We start from the raw sequence: 21,484 nt of genomic DNA, 5'->3' as shown, positions 1-21,484 counted from the left end.
CTGTATTTGCTTCCAACTTTCACATGAACAACCTTGATGTGCAGATGCCCATAAAGAAAGGATTTTTTGTTTGACTATTTTTACTGCAGTTATGACCCTTTGATAGTTTGACTATATAGAATATAGAGAAAAATCTTGTGTGTCCAACTCCTCCCACACTATTAGCCTGATAGGCTTAAAACTTTTACAGATGAACAAGCTTGATTCTGTGGATATTTTTGTTCTAGAATTATAGCCCTTTCTTAATAAAAACTTCACTATTTAAGGGATGGCGTAGTATTTGGGTCATTTGTGTCCCATGGACACAATTCTGGTACATACTATGGAGTCATGATTTTTCTTAGGGGTCTCACCGGTAGTATGTCTCTCACATGTAGTAGGGCAGATATATTGATTTAGTGCTGTCTGTCAGTCTTTCAGTCCGTCCATCTGACTGAATGTCCCAAAGTTTGTCTATGCAACTTTGGAGACCACTGGACAGATTTATACCAAACTTCACACGAGTGATCATTGCAAGGCCTAGTTATGAATGTTCTTTTTTCTGGTTTGATTATTTTCAGTTGAATTATGGCCCTTGATTTATCAAAATATTTGAGGTTTTGGCATCTCCTCTTACACTATTGGACAGATTTCCACCAAAATCTTACAGAAGTTATCATCGTCAATACCTTCAGCATGTTCCAGTTCATTGGAGTTATGGCTCTTGATTTGTTGTATTTTTACCTTGTACAGGCAACTGCTCCAATATCACCAGGAGGAATAACACCAAACTTCACCAAAGAGATTATTGCCAAAGCCTAGTAACTGTTGTGTATTTCTTGGGCATGTTCCGGTTTTGGGGTTTTTTGGCAGAGTAACAATGTTGTAACCACTTCCTTTGTATAAAAGGGTGGATTTGCACCAAATCTTGCAGGAGTGATCAGTGTCAAGCGTTATTATGCATATTATTGGCATGTTCCAGTTCAGTGATTTTCAGGGGAGTTTTGGCCCTTGATTTGTCATTTAATGATTTTTTGGCAACTTCTCTTACACCTTCAGACAGCTTTCCACCAAACCTACCAGGAGTAATCAGTACTAAGCTTTTAAGTTATACATCCTCTTCATGTTCTGGTTTCCAGAGGTTTCCAGCAGAGTTATGGCCCTTGATTTATCCTATTTTACAGCATTTACGCTACTTGCTGTATACAATTAGGCTGAATTTCACCAAACCTCACGAGTGTTTAGTGTGAAGCATAGTTGTGCATATCATCTTCATGTTCTGATTAAATGATTTTCAGCAGAGTCATAACCCTTGATTTGTCAAATTCTTTTATCTCTGCTTCTTCTCCTATACCACGGATTGCATCTCCACCAAACTTCACAGGAGTTACCACTGCCAAGCCTAGTTGTGTATTTCCTTGGAATGATTTGGTTCAGTGATTTTCAGTGGAGTTTGGCCCTAAATTTGTGCCATTTTACAATGTCTGTTGGGTAAGTGGTGGGAGAAGTATGTTTTTCGCAAAAAAAACAACACATCATCTCTTGTTTTATCACACGTTAGTTTCCTGTTATACCATCTGCTGAAATTTATAAGTTATGTTGGTTTCCTTGTCTCAGAGAGCAACCAGTCCCTCAGGATTCTGCAGATTTTATAACTTGAAAAGACATGCATTAATCCAAAATTGACAGAGGCTTAATATGACATGTCAGGTAGAAAATACTCAAGACTAGATATCACGTTATGGTAAAGTTACATCATGATATAATCAGTCAAATATCAAGAAATCTTGAGATAAATACGGTGAAAAAAGTATTTAGGGTCGCGGACTTAAATCTTTATGTCACTTGCAGAATGCAGAATTCAAGCTGCATACAGATATGTATGGAAGCATGGAGGGGACCTGTGGCCACAAGATGAACTGAAGGAATTTTGTTTTTCTCTTTTTTTGTCCCATCTTGGCTTCCATACTTGTACTGAGATTTAGTTTAGATAGTGTACCTACTGCTGATAAAATTTGCAGTATCTCTGCTGTGCATGTAACAGTACCTTGTGCAGGGAAGATTGCAGTAAATAATGACGAATGATCTAGAGCATTTGAAGTTAAAATATTGAATATGCAATTTCTTCTTTTCAGAACATGATAGATGTTTCCTTGCACACACCAATACAGGACCCTAGTGTGTATCAGTTCCCATTAGATCTTGTGTCAGAACTTCTGCAAAGGGTAAGAACTTAACCTGTGCATTTACGTTTATAAGGTTTGCAAATAATTTCAATATTAAGAGTGTATGCCTCCAGACTTTTGGAAATTTCATAAAGTACAAAAATGTACTTTCATTAGCATGATTCTCTAAAGAATAAGGAGGACTATTTTACTCACTCTGGCATTAGCTTCACCAATTGGCTTTGTTTTCCAGATAAAGTTTTGTGACAGATAAATGTTGCCCCAATAATTATACTATCATTCTCAAATAAGGATTGGTCAAAGTAAGGGGCAGACAACGAGGCACCTCAAAAATCAAAGTTGCCAAAGTCACTGACAAAAAACCACCTACCCCTCACTTATGTAAGGTGGAGTCCTCTTTGGAAGATGATTTGAGAAAGCTATCTAGCTTGCTTGCAGATAGTTGATGGCTGTACAAAGTGGCCTGCCCTGGTGCTTGAAATATAATGTACAGGGGCCACCTGGTTCTTACTCCCCACACTGAATTAAATTTGTGTGTTCCTTGCTCCTTCAACTTCTTGTGATTCGCATATTGTTTCTAGTACCCCACATTCCTCATTATGCCCTTCCCAACCTGAATCGTTGAAACAATCTGTAAAGATATTTTTTTTTGGTGCAGCCACTGTTTCATATTGACAGCTCTTGTTGATATTGTTTAGATGTGGCAATAAATTTTGTAAAAATTAGATAATTTGATGTGCCTCTTAGAGTTGCATGCCTCTTTAATAACAGTGTTTTTCCTACAAGAACAATCAATATGGACAACTTTATTAGCATGATTTGCACAAGCTTGAAGAATATTTTCTTCTTTGGTGTTGGCATTTTAAAGATGAGAATGGAGATGGGTTCATTTCTTTTCATGGGGAATCAATGCAGTTTATAGTGAAGATGTTGAGATTTAAGAAGAATACATTTGCATCTATGTAGAGAAAATTCTATTAATAGTAATATGCATGTACAAAAAGTTGTTGGAATAATATTTTGGAGTATGAAGTACCCAGTTTTCCTAATATATATATCTAATTAGCCATCAAACCTACTCTTCTTGTTTGTACATTTGTCCGTATTGATATAGATTATTGGTGTTAATTTAATCTGTTTTATCTTAAAATTAGTAATTCAGGACTTGCGTGTATTCATTTGTTCTTAGCACGATTTATTTCATTGGATGGTGCACGAGCAATGTCCAGTTATATCACTTTTGTTGAAGAATTACTCATTGGTCACTTTATTTGCAGAATACTTGTTTTGTTCAATATAACATTTATGCTTCTTCCATGATAATTAAGTGGGAAAAGTGCTTACATTTACTCGATGACTAGTCTTGGGTGGAGTTTGGGTACTGCTTTAGGGGAGGCTGGATGCAAACAAACATACAACAGTCTGTTACATATACACTGATACAGTCACTTGGCAGTAATGTATATGATGACTATGATAAGTGCATGCATTGTGTAGCAAAGTAATGTTCTAAATTTTGATATGACAAACACCGCCTTAAACTAAAAATGAAATTCTACCCTGGCTTATACTGTAAACATACAAAATCTCAACTTCTCGTTAACAAGGTCATTTATGAAAATGCTAACTCTGCATCTGAGACTAAAACACAAAGGTAGTTATATCGTATTATTGAATTGTTTTCTATTGATTTCTGTGGTAAAATGTACAGCTGATTGAGAGCCTGGTGTAGAAATGAATCAAAATCGTGACACTAATCATGACTAGTATCACTCTGGTCTTCTCCTTTGTAAGAAAAATGTGTTTAATTAAACATGAAATGTGGATAGATTTCCTTATTACCTTCGTATAGAATTTCAGACCTTTTTAGTCAGGAAATTCATTCCAAGTCATCAAAAAATAAGGAAAACTTTATGTGCGGGTAAAATTGATAACAAATGAAGTTAAAGCATGACAAAGTGGAGGGTAAAACTTAATTGTTGCTCATTTTTGCTCCTTACTGGTCCATCTGTCATTCTTAGGTTGGTCTGTAGTTCATTTGGTTTCCATACTAAAACTAAAGATTGCTTGGTCTGAGTGACACAATGACCAAATTTCAAAGGATGATTGCCTGTGGTCAGTAGATGACCCGTACTGTGTTTGAGTTCAGTAGGTTAACGGTCAAGGTCACACTTACCTCATGATTAAAAATAGTTTTCTCTCAGTAACTAAAGAACTCTTTGGCATACTGCAATTGTTAACTTAATAGGATAATTGTTTGTGATCAGTTGATGTGCCTTACTGTTTTGAGTGTCAGTAGGTCAAAGGTCAAAGTAACAGTGTCATTAGGTTAAAGGTCAAGGTAACAGTGACCTTGACACTGAAAACAGTTTCCACTCAATAAGCAAAGAAGACCTTGGTCTACAGTCTTTAAACTTTATTGAATGACTTCATGTGGTAGGTTAGATGACCATTGATCGCCTTAAGTCAGTGGATGGCCAATTTTGTTGTGGGGTCAAAGGTAAATAACACATTGACAATGAGACTGAAAATGGTTTCCTTTCAGTAACTAGGGAACTCTGGCCTACAGCCGGCCAAAATCATAGAATGACCATCTGTAGTAGAACATGACCCCTATCATATTTGGGTACAAGGGTCAAGGTTGCTGTGACCTTAAGGCTGAAAATCATAGTTTTTGTTCAATAGCTACAGAACTCTTTTGACCTATAATTATCATAGTACGATTTGCTGTGGCCAGTAGATGACATCTATTGTTTTTATTGTCAAAGATCAGAGGTCAAAGTGATCTTGAAACTGAAGATGGTTTGTGTGCAATATGTAAAGAATACTTTCTTGCCCATATATAGTTCTTTCATCCAGAATAGATGGTATCAAAGGTTTAAATGTTAGGAAAGGCCCATAACACAAAACATTACAATGTGGGCCTATGGAAAATGAGTTATTTCCCTATTACCATAAGATGTTACGATGCCTCCATTGTCAGATATATTTTGTACACCTTGAATATTACCTACCATTTTCTGCACTTGGACTTACTGCTACACTTACTACACAGAAGAACTTAATTTTTACTGACAACTATGAGTTTCATCCCTTACAAATTTAAAGTTTTTCATGAAAATCTTGACAAGTTTTGTATCTGTATATATGTGATATATTCAAATGCATTTCTGGTTTCTTTTCTGAAAGTGTCCTCAATTCAACATATCGTGAATAGATCATTAATACAAATCAGATTTGCAACAAAGTTTAATTGAAGTGTTTTATAGCACAACTGTTATGCATTCTAGGTCATAATAAGCTAAATAGTTTTCCCAATATATTCTATATAAAACTGACCTTTTTCAAAGAGCTACCAAACATAGCTAGGTCCATTTCAGAGAACAAATCCTTACCTCATTCTAAAGAGTTATGATAAAACTGATATAAAATGAAGAGAAAAGTAGGGGTCATGTATCTTCTTAGAGAGATTTTTCTGGTCACATTTTCTTACTGTAAACTGACATCAAAATCACACTGCTGTGACCTGGAAGTACTACTCATACTAAATTGAGCTTGACTTCACCAAATACAACCTGCTCTCCCATTTTTCCTACCAAAACGTCAAAAATACACTCACAATGAAATTTAAACAGAAACTAGCTTCAATTTAGACCTCTGTTGCCATGCCAAGTGAAAAATTAGTGTTCAAATACCTGGCAGCCATTACGCGACAAGACCAGATGGCTCCCATGCTGGTTCCTTTAGTTTAGTTAGGCCTATAAGAAAAACTTTTTTTCGGTGATAGTCTCAATTTCATTTGTATAGTACCAGTAATATATCTGCATGAAAAATACTAAAGTTCAGCTTGATTAAATCAGTTTTCCAGGTTTTATGGCATTTTCAGTAATGCGGGTCCCTGCGCCAATTTTCCTTCAAAATTGATGTCGCGACATAATTTTTAACCAGTTCTTCTAGCCAGAGCTGGTTTTTGCCCTATTTCATAAATTTTCACCATAATTTGCAAGCAAATTACACATTAACACTTTGAAATATACCAAATGTCCCCTCTGAAAGGTATAGATGGGCATAATTTAGAATGCAAATTTACATTTTTTTCAAAAATACCCCCAAAACAGTGAAAATGTGATTTTTGGGGTTTTTATCATTTTTTGCAGCAAAATTTCAATGAAATTCTCATTTTTTACCAAAATCTGACCAAACTAGTTCATTAATATCAATATCTGGACAAATCTCTATTTTTGCCCACATTTTCTTATAGGTCATAATAAGCTAAATAGTTTTCCCTATATATTCTAGTTAAAACTGACCTTTTTCAAAGAGCTACCAACCATAGCTAGGTCCATTTCAGAGAACAAATCCTTACCTCATTCTAAAGAGTTATGATAAAACTGATATAAAATGAAGAGAAAAGTAGGGGTCATGTATCTTCTAAGAGAGATTTTTCTGGTCACATTGCTTTCTGTAAACTGACATCAAAATCACACTGCTGTGACCTGGAAGTACTACTCATACTAAAATTGAGCTTGATTTCACCAAATACAACCTGCTCTCCCATTTTTCCTACCAAAACGCCAAAAATACACCCACAATGAAATTTAAACAGAAACTAGCTTCAATTTAGACCTCTATTGCCATGCCAAGTGAAAAATTAGTGTTCAAATACCTGGCAGCCATTACGCGACTAGATCAGATGGCTCCCACGCTGGTTCCTTCAGTTTAGTTAGGCCTTCTACAGTGTTTAAGCTACTATTTTGTAGATATCTGTGTGACTAATATTGAATTACACATGTGTTTGTAAATTTCAGAATGCAGATGTTATAACTAAAGTGGCACATGAGAATATTATAGTGGCTCTCGCGCCATTGCTGGAGAACAATCATCCAACACAAGAAATTTGTGACTTTTTCAGTAAGGTTAGTATGCCTTTCTATATTTTGAAAATAGGATAGTGTTTTATAAGCATTGTTTGTTCTGTAACAGTCTGTTATTTACTTATTTAGTCAGTAATTGTGTTACAGTCTGTTTTTCCATCCTTCTGTGTATCTGTTAGGAGTGTCCTATGACATTGGAGTTGAAATCAGAATTGAGTGTATGTTGACCTGGCATTGTGGGTTTTGTTACTAGTAATTCTGTGTATGTAAGAACCTCATTTCATATTTTGATTAAATTAAGTTGATTAGAAATATATTTTTCCTTTCCTGTAATCTGGAATGAGATAATACTGTGAATAGTTCAGTTGTGATCTCCAAGTAATATTGTTAAAATATTCATATATGGGGTTGGGAACTTGCTCAAAATTTTCAATATTATATATACACGTAAAAGTGTCGTCAAACCCGTTTTCGTTTATTGGTCATTCAGAGTAATGACGTAATCTGCACTTATTTTTAAATAATGGCAGATTGACTCAGTAAGAGTGTTGGCACCCGTTCTGTCTATAATTAATTCCTGTCAGTCTGGTATATCGTTTACATGATATAAATATTGGCTATAGTAGATTTCCCAAACAGTAGTCAAACCCTTATGAATCACGTTACAGTTCCTTTAAGCCTGTGATGTAATATTGGACTCATGCTAACCTTAAAGTTAAACTAGTTTCAAACAGAGTTTACTTATTTTCATCTTATTTCTATCAAATAGGTCGACATGATACAATCCAACAGATAACTATGTACATTTTTACGAGATAAATTTAGTAAACAGTTCTAATTTCTATTTAAAAAGTGCAAGTATTATATTTACGATTGAAAGTATTTCTTAGGCAATATAGTATGACCCAACCATGATTTCTATATTATATATATGTTATACCAGATTTATGTAGTACTCTTTTCATGATAGAGATATATAGAGATGCTTTACATACAACAGCCATTCAGGGCTCCAAATTCATCCTCTACCAGTACAGAACAGAGTGATCTGACCAGAGGGACAGAGTGAGAGAAAGCCCCCAAACAGAGAAAGAAATCTTGTAGACAGAGGCATGTCTGGCTGACTCAGTGCAGCTCTTTATGAACAAACTGTCTAGTTCTGTAACTTGCCCAGTGTATAGCACCAATACAAAAACCACGTACATGGCCTGAAACGTATGATAAAAAGCTGTCAAATGCATTAGTCATACAGAAAAAAAATAGTTCAATGTCTGAAAACAGGTTTTTTTTTACAAACAGATGTATAAATTCATCTCCTTGAAAAAGATTCCTATAAATTATGATGATAGAAATAGATTTTCTGCACATTATGTAACTATCTTACTCATAAAATGTAAGTTATTGTTAAGACAAAGACAGTATACCACTCCCGATGAGTTGTGAATAATGAAATGCCACCCAAGGTTTAGATATGACCAAAATAAAGTTCTGCTGAGTGTTTAGGCTTGTCACAAACCTTGGGTTGGATTTTGTTCTTAACAACTTAATAGATATTGTAGATTTATTTCATCACCATTTTGTTTACTGTTACTTCTTGATATTTGTCAAAAAACTGTGCCATTGCTAAATTTACATAAGCCCTGTTCTTTTCTATTGAAACTTATGTTGTTCTTTTTGTTTGAAAGGAAAGGCACCAAAATTATGATAACGGTGCTTAGTGATAACGGGCCGCTGTTTTGACACCGTCCATGTCTTGTCAAGAGAACATTCCTTAGATAACGTCGCAGTTGTTCTATGATGAACAGAATGGCTGGGAAGATGATTTTAATGTCAAATGTAACAAAATGTGCTTAATTTATAATATAACCTTGTTTACAAATGGTAAGGAAATATAATGTAAATATAAGAAATTATTTTTTTTTTCAGAGTTCATGCGAAATGAGTGACAGAATAGGATTGGTAAATTAAACATGAATTGCTAGCATGTACATTGAAAAAAAAAATTCATATCTTAAACAGATGGCTTTAATATTGAAATATAGTGGACCATGAGTGATTTACAATAAGATTATCTCATACCCAATAGGATTATCTCACATACAGTAGGATTATCTCACACCCAATAGGATTATCTCGCATTCAGTAAGATTATCTCACATACAATAGGATTATGTCACATACATTAAGACTATCTCACATACAGTAAGATTATCAAGACATACATTAGGGGTGATCTCACAATAGGGTTATCTCACATGCAGATAAGATTATCATCACAATTAAAGTAAGATTATCTCACATACAATAGGATATATCACATACAGTAAGATTATCTCACATACAATAGGATTATCTCACATATAGTAAGATTATCTCACATACAATAGGATTATCTCACAAATAGTAAGATTATCTCACTCTCAGTGGGTATTATCTCACATATAGTAAGATTATCTCACTCTCAGTGGGTATTGTCATCAAGCTATTTATTCATTATGGTCTTTTTTTTCTTACATGAGAAAAAATGTTCATACAAAACTGAAGAGGATACAATTATATTGAGGATCTGTTGCCTGGTAGTTAAGGTGCCAGCTGCATAACCTGGAGGTAGTGGTTTTGAGGCCTATTAGGTCATGACCCCCACCTGTCCATTTGACACCAGCACTAACACTTGATTCATAAGAGTGGTTCAGAAAGTCCTGTTGTTACCACATGGGCTAAAATGTATCGGTATGAATTGAATTAAAATTGGCAATTTTAAATGATTGGCTTTTGGGAGCATGTTGAAATGACATTTTGCATTGAAACCTTATATTTCCCACTCTAGCATTGACAATAGCATTGACAAATGAGGTAGACAACAGTTGGCCAGAGATCATAAGAGAAAAATTTATTAAGTTTATTTCTGGCCTTGTTGATAATAAATTGATATAATGGAATTAATGGCCAAAGCAAGGTTTGAATGATGATTTTTTTGTTTGATGTCATGCTTTCATTTCTTATTCAAATCACAGACATTCTGTGAATTTGTTGGGTCAATAATGATGCTGTATGTGATAAAAAACACCCATTGGCATTCCAGAACAAAAATAAATCCAGTGCCAATTTACTGTATACAGTACAATCGCGATCCTACGAAAAGCCAAGGGACCGGTCGTTTTTTCCGTAATATCGCATTTTCGTTTGAGCGTAGCATAGGAAATTTCGCTATACAGCACCTTAATATCTACACGTCGTAACTCGTGATATTTATACATGTGATTTTCATATCGGACTACATGTATACCAATTTTATATGTACATCTGGCTTTACTACGAATCTTATTCGAATCTAAACTCAGATGGTATGTAGAATGTAGAACGGGTTTTTTTTTTTTTTTTTTTCACTTTTTTATTCACTGTACATAAAACATATACAGGGTACATTGTTGCACGAGAAAAAAAAAATCGCTGTTGCATATTCCGATACCCTCAGCTACCCTTTACCGAATTGTTTGGTATAATAAAACAACAATATACAGACGATCAGGCATTAAATATTGTTTTATTTTCTATATGCAGTGATTCCTTGAGACATATAGATATCGTAGCAAGTGTGTCTTGGATGGAAGGTGTGAAAACTTAGACGATACATTTGTAAAATCGCAACTACAAACAATGTTGGAAATACATGACTTTAGGTGATAAAAAACACATTGGATTAGAATCAAATTTGCATTACTGTTATAACATTGCTTTTCTATAAAACGTCCGACTTTCATTACATACCATAACAGTAAAAGGGGGCATACCAAACTACCTGTTGCCATGTGTACGGATTTGTCTGCTGATTGAAATGCGAATCCGTGCAGCGCGAGAATGCACTGTTCAGAAACTTACTAGCCTGATTTCTATACAACTTTCCGTCTTTCAATTGACGTACCTATGTAACATTATTAAAATGGGGTTGTTACAAAATAAAATTCCTTTCGAATGCTTCAAGTTCATTGATTGTCAGGTATTTGAGCCTGTATCAAAAGGGGAAATCTGCTAGTATAAAGGGCTTACAGGACATTTGTCTCTGAAAAATGCTTTTACATTAGCCTAGACTGACAGTTGACTTTCCCGGCTTATAATGGCTGAGGAATGAGCCTCTAAAACAGTTTTACTAAATGCTCTAGGTATTAACAATTGTTACAACAGCCTGTTGTCATGCTAGAGTTTTGTCAGATGAATTTGAGAGATATTTGATCCTGTATAAAGGAAATAATGTTTAATTTAGGCTTACATGTATAATTTCAACTTGACTTTCGTTACCTCAGCTGATTTATATTCTTATACGTGTTAATAGCAGTCAAAGCATTAACAGCATTAAGGCAAGATCAATGCAGATGTGATGGCAATAATGGATAATTTGATCATGATAGAATGATTTATATAGTATGTAATTCACCTCTGACTTTGCATTGTATTATATTTAAAGCATATGATTGATCATGATGAGGAAATGTACAGCTATTAATTGTATGAATAACTAATGTCATCTCTTTATGACATGTAATTCAGATCATTACCTTTCCCATCAAAATTTAAGCCAGTAAGTTTTAGTATTTCTATTTTAGCACTGCAAGACCAGTCCTAGTTCAAGCATTGTGATATCAGTATGTACCCCAGTTATTTCTATTTCATCACTCTTAAAACAGCTCTACATCATGCGTTTCAGTAGTGTTACCTACCCCCTTGATATTTCTGTTTCGGTACACAGGTCAAACGTACAACTGAGTTTTTGATAGATTTACCTTCCCTTGATATTTCTGTTTCAGTACCAGGTCAAGCATTACAACTGAGTTATCTACCCCTATTATTTCTATTTCAGCTCCTAGATCAAGTATTGTGATTGAGTTATCTGCCCCATTGCAAAAAAAAACAAAAAACAGACCAAATTCAGGCACTGTTTCAGTGTTAGCTAGTTCTTTTATTTCTGTTTACTACTGCAAAATCAGTCGGCGATCAAGCATTGTGCTGGAGTTATTTATGTCTCCCACCACACAGTGGTGTAGGAGACATATTGATTTACTCCAGTCTGTGTGTCCGTGTGTCTGTCTGTCACAAAGCTTGTCCGCACTCTGAGTCGAACATTTCTCATCCCATTTTCTCCAAACTTGAACAAAATATTTTTGACCATAAGACCTCGGCCAAGTTCGATAACTAGCCAAAACTGTCCAGGTATATTGGAGTTATGGCCCTTGAATTACCAAAAATCGGCAATTTTACTCTTGTCCGCACCCTAAGTCAAACATTTCTCATCCGATTTTCACCAGACTTTAACAAAATGTGTTCGACCATAAGACCTCAGCCAAGTTCGATAACTAGCCAAATCAGTCCAGGCATATTGGAGTTATGGCCCTTGAATTACCAAAAATCGGCCATTTTAGTCTTGTCCACACTCTAAGTCAAACATTTCTCATCCGGTCTTCACCAAACTTGAACAAAATATGTTTGACTATAAGACCTCAGCCAAGTTTGATAATTTGTCAAATCGGTACAGGCATTTTTGAGTTACGGCCTTTGAATTACCGAAAAATATTCATTTCTACTCTTGTCTGCACTCTAAGTCAAATATTTCTCATCCGGTCTTCACCAAACTTGAACAAAATGTGTTTGACTACAAGACCTCGACAAGTTCGATAATGAGCCAAATCGGTCCAGGCATTTTGGAGTTCTGGCCCTTGAATTTTAGTGAGTAAAAAGTATATAAAGACTGACTTGCTATTTAGATGATTAGGCAGTTGTGGGAGACATTCGCTTTTCTCAAAAGCAGCTCTAGTTTCAGTCTGTTATTTCTATTTTAGCACATGTCAGCTTTTTCTGTTTGAGGACTGCTATTTCTAACTTGCAACTCATATTTCTATTCCTCCACTATTAAAAAAAAGTCCAGATTCAAGCAGTGTGTTATTAAAACTCCATCTGTTATTTCTGTTTCAGTACATGTACTTCAGACACATTCCAGGATCAAGTGATGTCACTGCAGTTGAGTTATCATTACCTGTTATCCTATTTTAGTACTGCAAAACCAGTCCAGATAGAGAATTGTGATGGAGTTTTTTACCTCTGTTATTTCTATTTCAGCACTGCAAAAACAGTCCCAGATCAAGCATTGTGATAGAGTTATTTACCCCTGTTGTACAGCGGATACTCAAACATAATATGGTAAGAATTAAACAAGTATATCTAGAAATGGAAACTGGCCACAAGCATAAAAAACTCGTTGGCTGAGTGAATAAGCTTGCCGTCTTAAATCATGTCTGTGGCTGCAGTGAGTTAAATACATTGCCATGGATTTAGTAGGCTTCCCATGTTGATGCTTCTAATCCAGGTTCCCCACCTGTGCAGAAATAATGCCTTGAGGGACTGTTGCTGTAGGTGCCCCCTTATGCCATACTAATGCCAGGAAGGGCACTAGAAGACTGTGTTTTCCTGTAGATACCCAATTGTGCCATATTACTGACCAAATGGCCACCAGGAGCCTTCCTATAGGTGTCCATTTGTGCCAAACTTGTGCCTAGAGGGGAACCTTCAGTAAAGTTGCATTAATTATAAGATAAATTTTTTTAGTGTAACTTAAAAATTTGCAAAAAATATTTAAAATAGCTTTAGTTTTAAATTTTCTGTAAACATTTTGAATTGGACTAATGTTTGAAATGATACATTGAATTTTTGTCAGTCAGATGTATTCACTGGGCTTGCTCAATAGAATTAGCTTAGCTTATGGCTGGAGGTAAAACATAGAAGTTACAATATGACTGAATAAAGTGCCTGTTACAACAAGAGATGACGGAATCAAGAGATGTTTGAAGACAGTGTATCTGAAATTTCACAATGATTGAAGACAGTATGTCAGAAGTCGCAGATGGCTGAAGCATATGTGTCTGAAATCACAAGATGACTGAAGACTATGTGTCTGAAATCAGGAGATGACTGAAGACTGTGTGTCTAAAGTCATGAGATGACTGAAGACTATGTGTCTGAAGGCACAAGATGAATGAAGACTATGTGTCTGAAGTCATGAGATGACTGAAGGCTATGTGTCTGAAGTCACAAGATGACTGAAGACTATGTGTCTGAAGTCATGAGATGACTGTAGGCTATGTGTCTGAAGTCACGAGATGACTGTAGGCTATGTGTCTGAAGTCACGAGATGACTGAAGGCTATGTGTCTGAAGTCACGAGATGACTGTAGGCTATGTGTCTGAAGTCACGAGATGACTGTAGGCTATGTGTCTGAAGTCACGAGATGACTGTAGGCTATGTGTCTGAAGTCACGAGATGACTGTAGGCTATGTGTCTGAAGTCATGAGATGACTGTAGGCTATGTCTCTGAAGTCATGAGATGACTGAAGACTATGTGTCTGAAGGCACAAGATGAATGAAGACTTTGTGTCTGAAGTCATGAGGTGACTGAAGGCTATGTGTCTGAAGTCACGAGATGAATGAAGACTTTGTGTCTGAAGTCATGAGGTGACTGAAGGCTATGTGTCTGAAGTCACGAGATGACTGATGGCTATGTGTCTGAAGTCATGAGATGACTGTAGGCTATGTGTCTGAAGTCGCGAGATGACTGTAGGCTATGTGTCTGAAGTCACGAGATGACTGAAGACTATGTGTCTGAAGTCGCGAGATGACTGTAGGCTATGTGTCTGAAGTCACGAGATGACTGAAGACTATGTGTCTGAAGTCGTGAGATGACTGTAGGCTATGTGTCTGAAGTCGTGAGATGACTGTAGGCTATGTGTCTGAAGTCTTGAGATGACTGAAGGCTATGTGTCTGAAGTCGTCAGATGACTGAAGACTATGTGTCTGAAGTCATGAGATGACTGTAGGCTATGTGTCTGAAGTCATGAGATGACTGAAGACTGTGTGTCTGAAGTCATGAGATGACTGAAGACTATGTGTCTGAAATCATGAGATGACTGAAGACTGTGTGTCTGAAATCACGAGATGACTGAAGACTATGTGTCTGAAGTCACAAGATGACTGAAGACTATGTGTCTGAAGGCATAAGATGACTGTAGGCTATGTGTATGAAGTCACAAGATGACTGAAGACTATGTGTCTGAAGTCATAAGTTGACTGTAGGCTATGTGTCTGAAGTCATAAGATGCCTGAAGACTATGTGTCTGAAGTCATAAGATGACTGTAGGCTATGTGTCTGAAGTCATGAGATGACTCAAGAAGTGCTTCTTAAGTCATTAGTCATTTTTTTCTCCAACTTAGATTTTGATATGGAATTTGTCGGAATTGAAAGGAATTTGAATTGATATTTGTGGAGAAAGTGTTAGTAAAAAGAACTTTATTCTGTCTTCTTAGCTCACCTGTCACAAAGTGACAAGGTGAGCTTTTGTGATCGCGCGGTGTCCGTCGTCCGTCCGTGCGTGCGTCCGTCCGTAAACTTTTGCTTGTGACCACTCTAGGATCTTTATGAAAGTTGGTCAGAACGTTCATCTTGATGATATCTAGGTCAAGTTCGAAACTGGGTCACATGCCATCAAAAACTAGGTCAGTAGGTCAAATAATAGAAAAACCTTGTGACCTCTCTAAAGGCCATATTTTTCATGGGATCTGTATGAAAGTTGGTCTGAATGTTCATCTTGATGATATCTAGGTCTAGTTCGAAACTGGGTCACGTGCGGTCAAAAACTAGGTCAGTAGGTCTAAAAATAGAAAAACCTTGTGACCTCTCTAGAGGCCATATATTTCATGAGATCTTCATGAAAATTGGTCAGAATGTTCACCTTGATGATATCTAGGTCAAGTTCGAAAGTGGGTCACGTGCCCTCAAAAACTAGGTCAGTAGGTCAAATAATAGAAAAACCTTGTGACCTCTCTAGAGGCCATATTTTTCATGGGATCTGTATGAAAGTTGGTCTGAATGTTCATCTTGATGATATCTAGGTCAGTTTCGAAAGTGGGTCACGTGCCATCAAAAACTAGGTCAGTAGGTCAAATAATAGAAAAACCTTGTGACCTCTCTAAAGGCCATATTTTTCATGGGATCTGATGAAAGTTGGTCTGAATGTTCATCTTGATGATATCTAGGTCAAGTTCGAAACAGGGTCATGTGCGGTCAAAAACTAGGTCAGTAGGTCAAAAAATAGAAAAACCTTATGACCTCTCTAGAGGCCATACTTGTGAATGGATCTCCATAAAAATTGGCCAGAATGTTCATCTGGATGATATCTAGGTCAAGTTTGAAACTGGGTCACCTGCCTTAAAAAACTAGGTCAAATAATAAAAAAACCTTGTGACCTCTCTAGAGGCCATACTTTTCATGGGATATGTATGAAAGTTGGTCTGAATGTTCATCTTGATGATATCTTTGAAACTGGGTCAACTGCGGTCAAAAACTAGGTCAGTAGGTCTAAAATTAGAAAAATCTTTTGACCTCTCTAGAGGCCATATTTTTCAATGGATCTTCATGAAAATTGATCTGAATGTTCATCTTGATGATATCTAGGTCATTTTCGAAACTGGGTCACGTGCGTTCAAAAACTAGGCCAGTAGGTATAAAAATAGAAAAACCTTGTGACCTCTCTAGAGGCCATATTTTTCATGAGATCTTAATGAAAATTAGTGAGAATGTTCACCTTGATGATATCTAGATAAAATTCAAAACAGGGTCACGTACCTTCGAAAACTAGGTCAATAGGTCAAATAATAGAAAAACCTTGTGACCTCTCTAGAGACCATATTTTTCAATGGATCTTCTTGAAAATTGGTCAGAATTTTTATCTTGATAATATCTAGGTCAAGTTCAAAACTGGGTCACATGAGCTCAAAAACTAGGTCACTATGTCAAATAATAAGAAAAAAACGACTTCATACTCAAAACTGGGTCATGTGGGAACAGGTGAGCGATTCAGAACCATCATGGTCCTCTTGTTTTTAAAATGACAGATAAATTGTGTGCTAAACACCAAAAATAAAAAAGTTACTACAATATTAGGTAGTAATGGTAACAGATATTATGAAACACTCGGTACATAATGGGTGTTCAGATTGCAGGAGCATTGCCTAGGCTAACAGAATGGGTGATTTCTTCATCACAGTTTATTTGGCATTTCATGAACATCAGACATGCTTGTATCATAAAGAATTCAGGTTTTGTAATTATTTTATTTCTACTGATGGGAGTAATGCATGTAAACATTCCCCGGAGATCTGAATTTGCATGTAGCTTGCTTGAGAATATTAATGAAAATGAAACCACCGCTCTTATCACCTAATTTGTTCAACAAAATCTGAAATTTTGTTGACAACAGCATTAAATCCATATTAAATAAACCCATATGGACACAAGGTGAAAATAAACAATAATATCCAGTTTGTATTATTGGGTTAGGTATGCAATCACTGCTTGGTCCTTAAGTTATCAAGATAACACTTTTAAAGGTGGTCAGCCACATTTCAGCAATATTTGATGACGCTTTTTGCTTTCTGTAAATTCTGTTAATTGTTTATTTAAGGAACAAGAAGGTTGTTAGAGTCAGATTCCTGTTAGAAATGTATATCTAATTGTTTTTTGCCCCTGGTGTCAAAGACCTGGGAGGCATACAGAGTTTGAATTGTCTGTCCATCTTTCCTTCGTACTTTCATGTACTTGACTCCTCATACAGCTCACAGCCAGTTGAAATGAAATCTGGTATAGATCATAAACATGAAGTCTGATTAACCACCTTTAAAGCAACTTGGTGATACTTTCTTCTATAAATGTCACTTATTAAAAAAGTTCCACACACATTTTCTTTGGTTTACCTTTTATCAAGAGTTTTCAGATTATTATAATTTTTCAAAAAATATGGCTACAAGAGGGCATTGCTACTTTCCTGTATGCATGTATGTGTATAATGGGAACTTGAAAAGCCTTGTCAGAAACTACTAGCTAATACCAATAGTCCTTGTGTGGCTCCCTACAAAGATTGTTCATATTGTTAAGATTTGTGAAAAAATATTATCATCAGAGGGCATGGTCACTTTTCCTTTGATGTATATAAATTTATTCCAAAATTCATCATGTTAAAAGCTGCTTTCTCAATTTTAAAATAATTTCTCACAATTTTTTCTAGGGTGACTTTTTACCAAGAGTGTTCAGATTATTCTAATTTGTCAGGAAACATTGCATGCAGAACTGAAAATAGAAAAAAAACTGTTCAAACAGTAATTTGAAATAATTTCATAGAAATGTTCCTTGTGCGACTGCATGCACAGTCGTAACCAAGGTTATTGAAATAAGTTTGATATGTTTAATATCGAGTGCTGCAGGTAGAAAATTTTTAAATTCCATCTCCTCTAACCTACTTTTTTTCTCAGAAATGTTTCTTAGGTGAACCTATTCTTACCTATTAAAGTCACCTTGATATGTCAACAAAACATGGCTGCAGGGAATGGGGCTAGCTCTATGAAAACCTCTGGTCTGATTTCAAAATATGTGAAGGTAATTGTTCCGTAGGTGATCAACATGTGTTTCTATACCTGCTTGAACAGCTAAACTCTTTTAAGCAATACAGGTCCATCATAGTCCTCTTGTTTTTCCAGCTTAGATAGCTCAAAATCTGCAAATGAATAATTAACTTTAACAAGAGGTGCCTTAATGGAAGATGAATTTAATAGTAAATGCCATAGAAATATTGCCTTTAGGATAGTATTGATTCTCCATAGTCTGTAGAAATACCACCAGTAACTGAATACGTTAATTATATGTAATTATCATACAGGAACTCCAGGTACATTTTGTCAGTTTAGATAACACTGTATTGATTAATAATTCAAAGAAGTTTAAAAAATCACAACTTAGGAATTTGGCTTTAAAGGAGATGCAGTGATTTTCCGCTCACCATGTGCACAAATTGCTTAAGATGATGAACTGTTGTTGTCAACATGTGTCTATCATCTGACGTCCACCATATACAATTATATTGTTAACTCTCTAGAATTCATAATTTTTAACCCGCCCGCTTAGCTCAGTAGGTAAGAGCGTTGCACTACGGATCGCGGGGTCGTGAGTTCGATCCTCGGGCGGGGCGTATGTTCTCCTTGACTATTTGATAAACGACATTGTGTCTGAAATCATTAGTCCTCCTCCTCTGATTCATGTGGGGAAGTTGGCAGTTACTTGCAGAGAACAGGTTTGTACTGGTACAGAATCCAGGAACACTGGTTAGGTTAACTGCCCACCGTTACATGACTGAAATACTGTTGAAAACGGCGTTAAACCCAAAACAAACAAACAAACAAACAAATAAAATTGGGTTACCAAGTCTTAAACTAGGTCAAATCATAGAATAACTTTGTTAACAGTCTAGAGTTCACATTTTCTATTTGATCTTCACAATACTCTTTCATTGGGTAGGCCTGTAGAGTAGTTCAAATGGTTCTTGCTGTTGAATGAGTAGTGGATGTGGAATTCTTTTCTGTTAGGAAGCCAACCAGCTGGCTTGCTGTCTACCAAGGTGCTCGCCCATGACTGAAGAATTGTACAGGGGCATTCCTACACAATTTAAATATGATCTTAAAGTTGTGTGACCAGAAGCACCACAAGCAAACAGAAGTGTTGAATGAGGAAGATTTTCAAGGGGAATTATGATAAATAATAAGATGTGTGGCATGTTTTGTTTTGTTAATTTAAAAATATTGTTTCTTCACTGTTTCAGGATTTTGGAAAATTTCCACGAATGCGTCAGTTTGTTCAAGAATACATACAGGCCCTGAATTGTCAAAATGCAGGCCTTGAAGTTGTTAAAGAATTCATCAAAAGGTAATTCATAATTTTAAGCATTTTGCTTGATTGTTACTTGAGTTAAAATTTTGCAAAGGGTTTGTCTCTTACATAGCAGATTGTAAGACGGTAGCAGTGGTTGCTTCAAATCATCTGGTCACATAAATGCCCATTAATGTTTTCTTTAGAAATTGAATGAAATCCAACAAGGTTTAACCCTTACCATGCTAAATTTATATAATGAACTTGTCCATCTTCCAATTTGGATAGTACCATTAACTGTTAAAAGGGGTGCTTACCAAAAAGATACTGACTGAATAGCAAACAGTGCAGATCATGATCAGACTGCATGGATGTGCAGGCTGATTATGATCTACACTGGTTGCAAAGGCAGAATAAATTGTGTCCAGCATGGTAAGGGTTAAGATATTGACATTGTTAATATTTGGGAGTGAATAATTCTTATGGAGTTTGTGAATGCATTGATCCAGGAGTCTAGTACAAACAAAAAAGTAAAACTTCCAGTCATTTGACCTCACAATATTCAGACTGTAGGGAGATGATTACCTCTGTAGGGAGATGATTACCTGTGCCCCTGTGATAACTTGAAAAAAGCTCAGGAAGTTAAAATTATTATGGCATGAAGTTATCAAACTTCATAAGATGATTACCTTTAGTCAGTAGATATTTGCCCCCGTTATTTCCAGGATTATCAGGTCAAAGGTCAGATTAATATTGATCTCAAGACAGAAAATTGGACTGGGTGTCATGGGGAGCATATGTGTTTTATAAGCAGCATTTATCATCTTTTTTCTGCGGATTGGAGCGGCAGAGATAATAATATATCATTAAAACAATGTGTCATTGTTACCATGGTACCCTAGACATAGGAGTGAAATTCTTATTTTTTTGTCTAATTTTCTCCTACTGTGCTTTAAAGATAATTTGATATTGACGTCAACTAGTGTATATAATTACATTCTAATTAAAATAAAGAAATTACAGTGTATGTTATGGTGTTGGGAATAATTCAAAATTTCCGCATTTATTAATCTGTACAAAAATTGCAGATTGTTGATTAATCACGATGAAAATTAGATATGTGTCAGTTCTGGTCAAAACAACATGTAAAAATCTTATTTTTCTGTTTTGAGCACAAACAAAAGCCAAGTAATGTTGGTAATATTTTTTTAACACAGTGTCCAGGAATTGTCAGTTTTCACAATTTTACTAACAAGAAATCATTTTACGTGCTCATTAGTAGTAAAAGTGGCTATATTACTAGATTCTGCTTCTTTTGGGGGCATTATTAGGATGTAAGAATTCATCAGCGACAATTTATTCATGATTTGTCAATGACACGATAATACCCCAGTCACACATACGGCGTGGATAGCTACGTCCAGCCACGGATAGAAATGTAGTAATCCGTATCGATCCGTACCTGAGCCGTACCTTAAAGTAGTAATCCGTATCAGTCCGTACCAACCAGTATGGCTCAGATACGGATCGATACAGATTACTACGTTTCTATCCGTAGCTAGACTTAGCTATCCGCGCCGTATGTGTGACTGGGGTATAAGGCGGTACACCACTAGTATTTTTAATCCCCCGCCATGGCGGAGGGATTATAGGAATGGTCCGTCCGTGTGTCCGTCCGTCCGTCCGTGCATCAACAATTTCTTGTCTGCAAG

At 36.0% G+C, this 21,484-nt stretch overlaps 1 protein-coding gene across 1 annotated transcript in view; it reads left to right on the top strand.

Annotated features, from left to right (window-relative positions):
• The window catches only part of LOC123548728 (C-Maf-inducing protein-like), a 123,044-nt gene that overhangs the window by 39,000 nt on the left and 62,560 nt on the right, over nucleotides 1-21,484 (top strand). Inside the window, exons 5-8 of the mRNA XM_053546850.1 lie at nucleotides 2,115-2,204; nucleotides 6,974-7,081; nucleotides 13,148-13,228; nucleotides 19,726-19,829. Of these exons, the coding sequence (XP_053402825.1) occupies nucleotides 2,115-2,204; nucleotides 6,974-7,081; nucleotides 13,148-13,228; nucleotides 19,726-19,829 (383 nt within the window). The remainder of the gene's footprint in view (nucleotides 1-2,114; nucleotides 2,205-6,973; nucleotides 7,082-13,147; nucleotides 13,229-19,725; nucleotides 19,830-21,484) is intronic.

Source organism: Mercenaria mercenaria, chromosome 6, assembly GCF_021730395.1.
Source record: "Mercenaria mercenaria strain notata chromosome 6, MADL_Memer_1, whole genome shotgun sequence".
NCBI lineage: Eukaryota > Metazoa > Mollusca > Bivalvia > Venerida > Veneridae > Mercenaria > Mercenaria mercenaria.
Note: the sequence above shows the minus strand (reverse complement) of the source record. Positions and strands in the feature narration are given on the sequence as shown.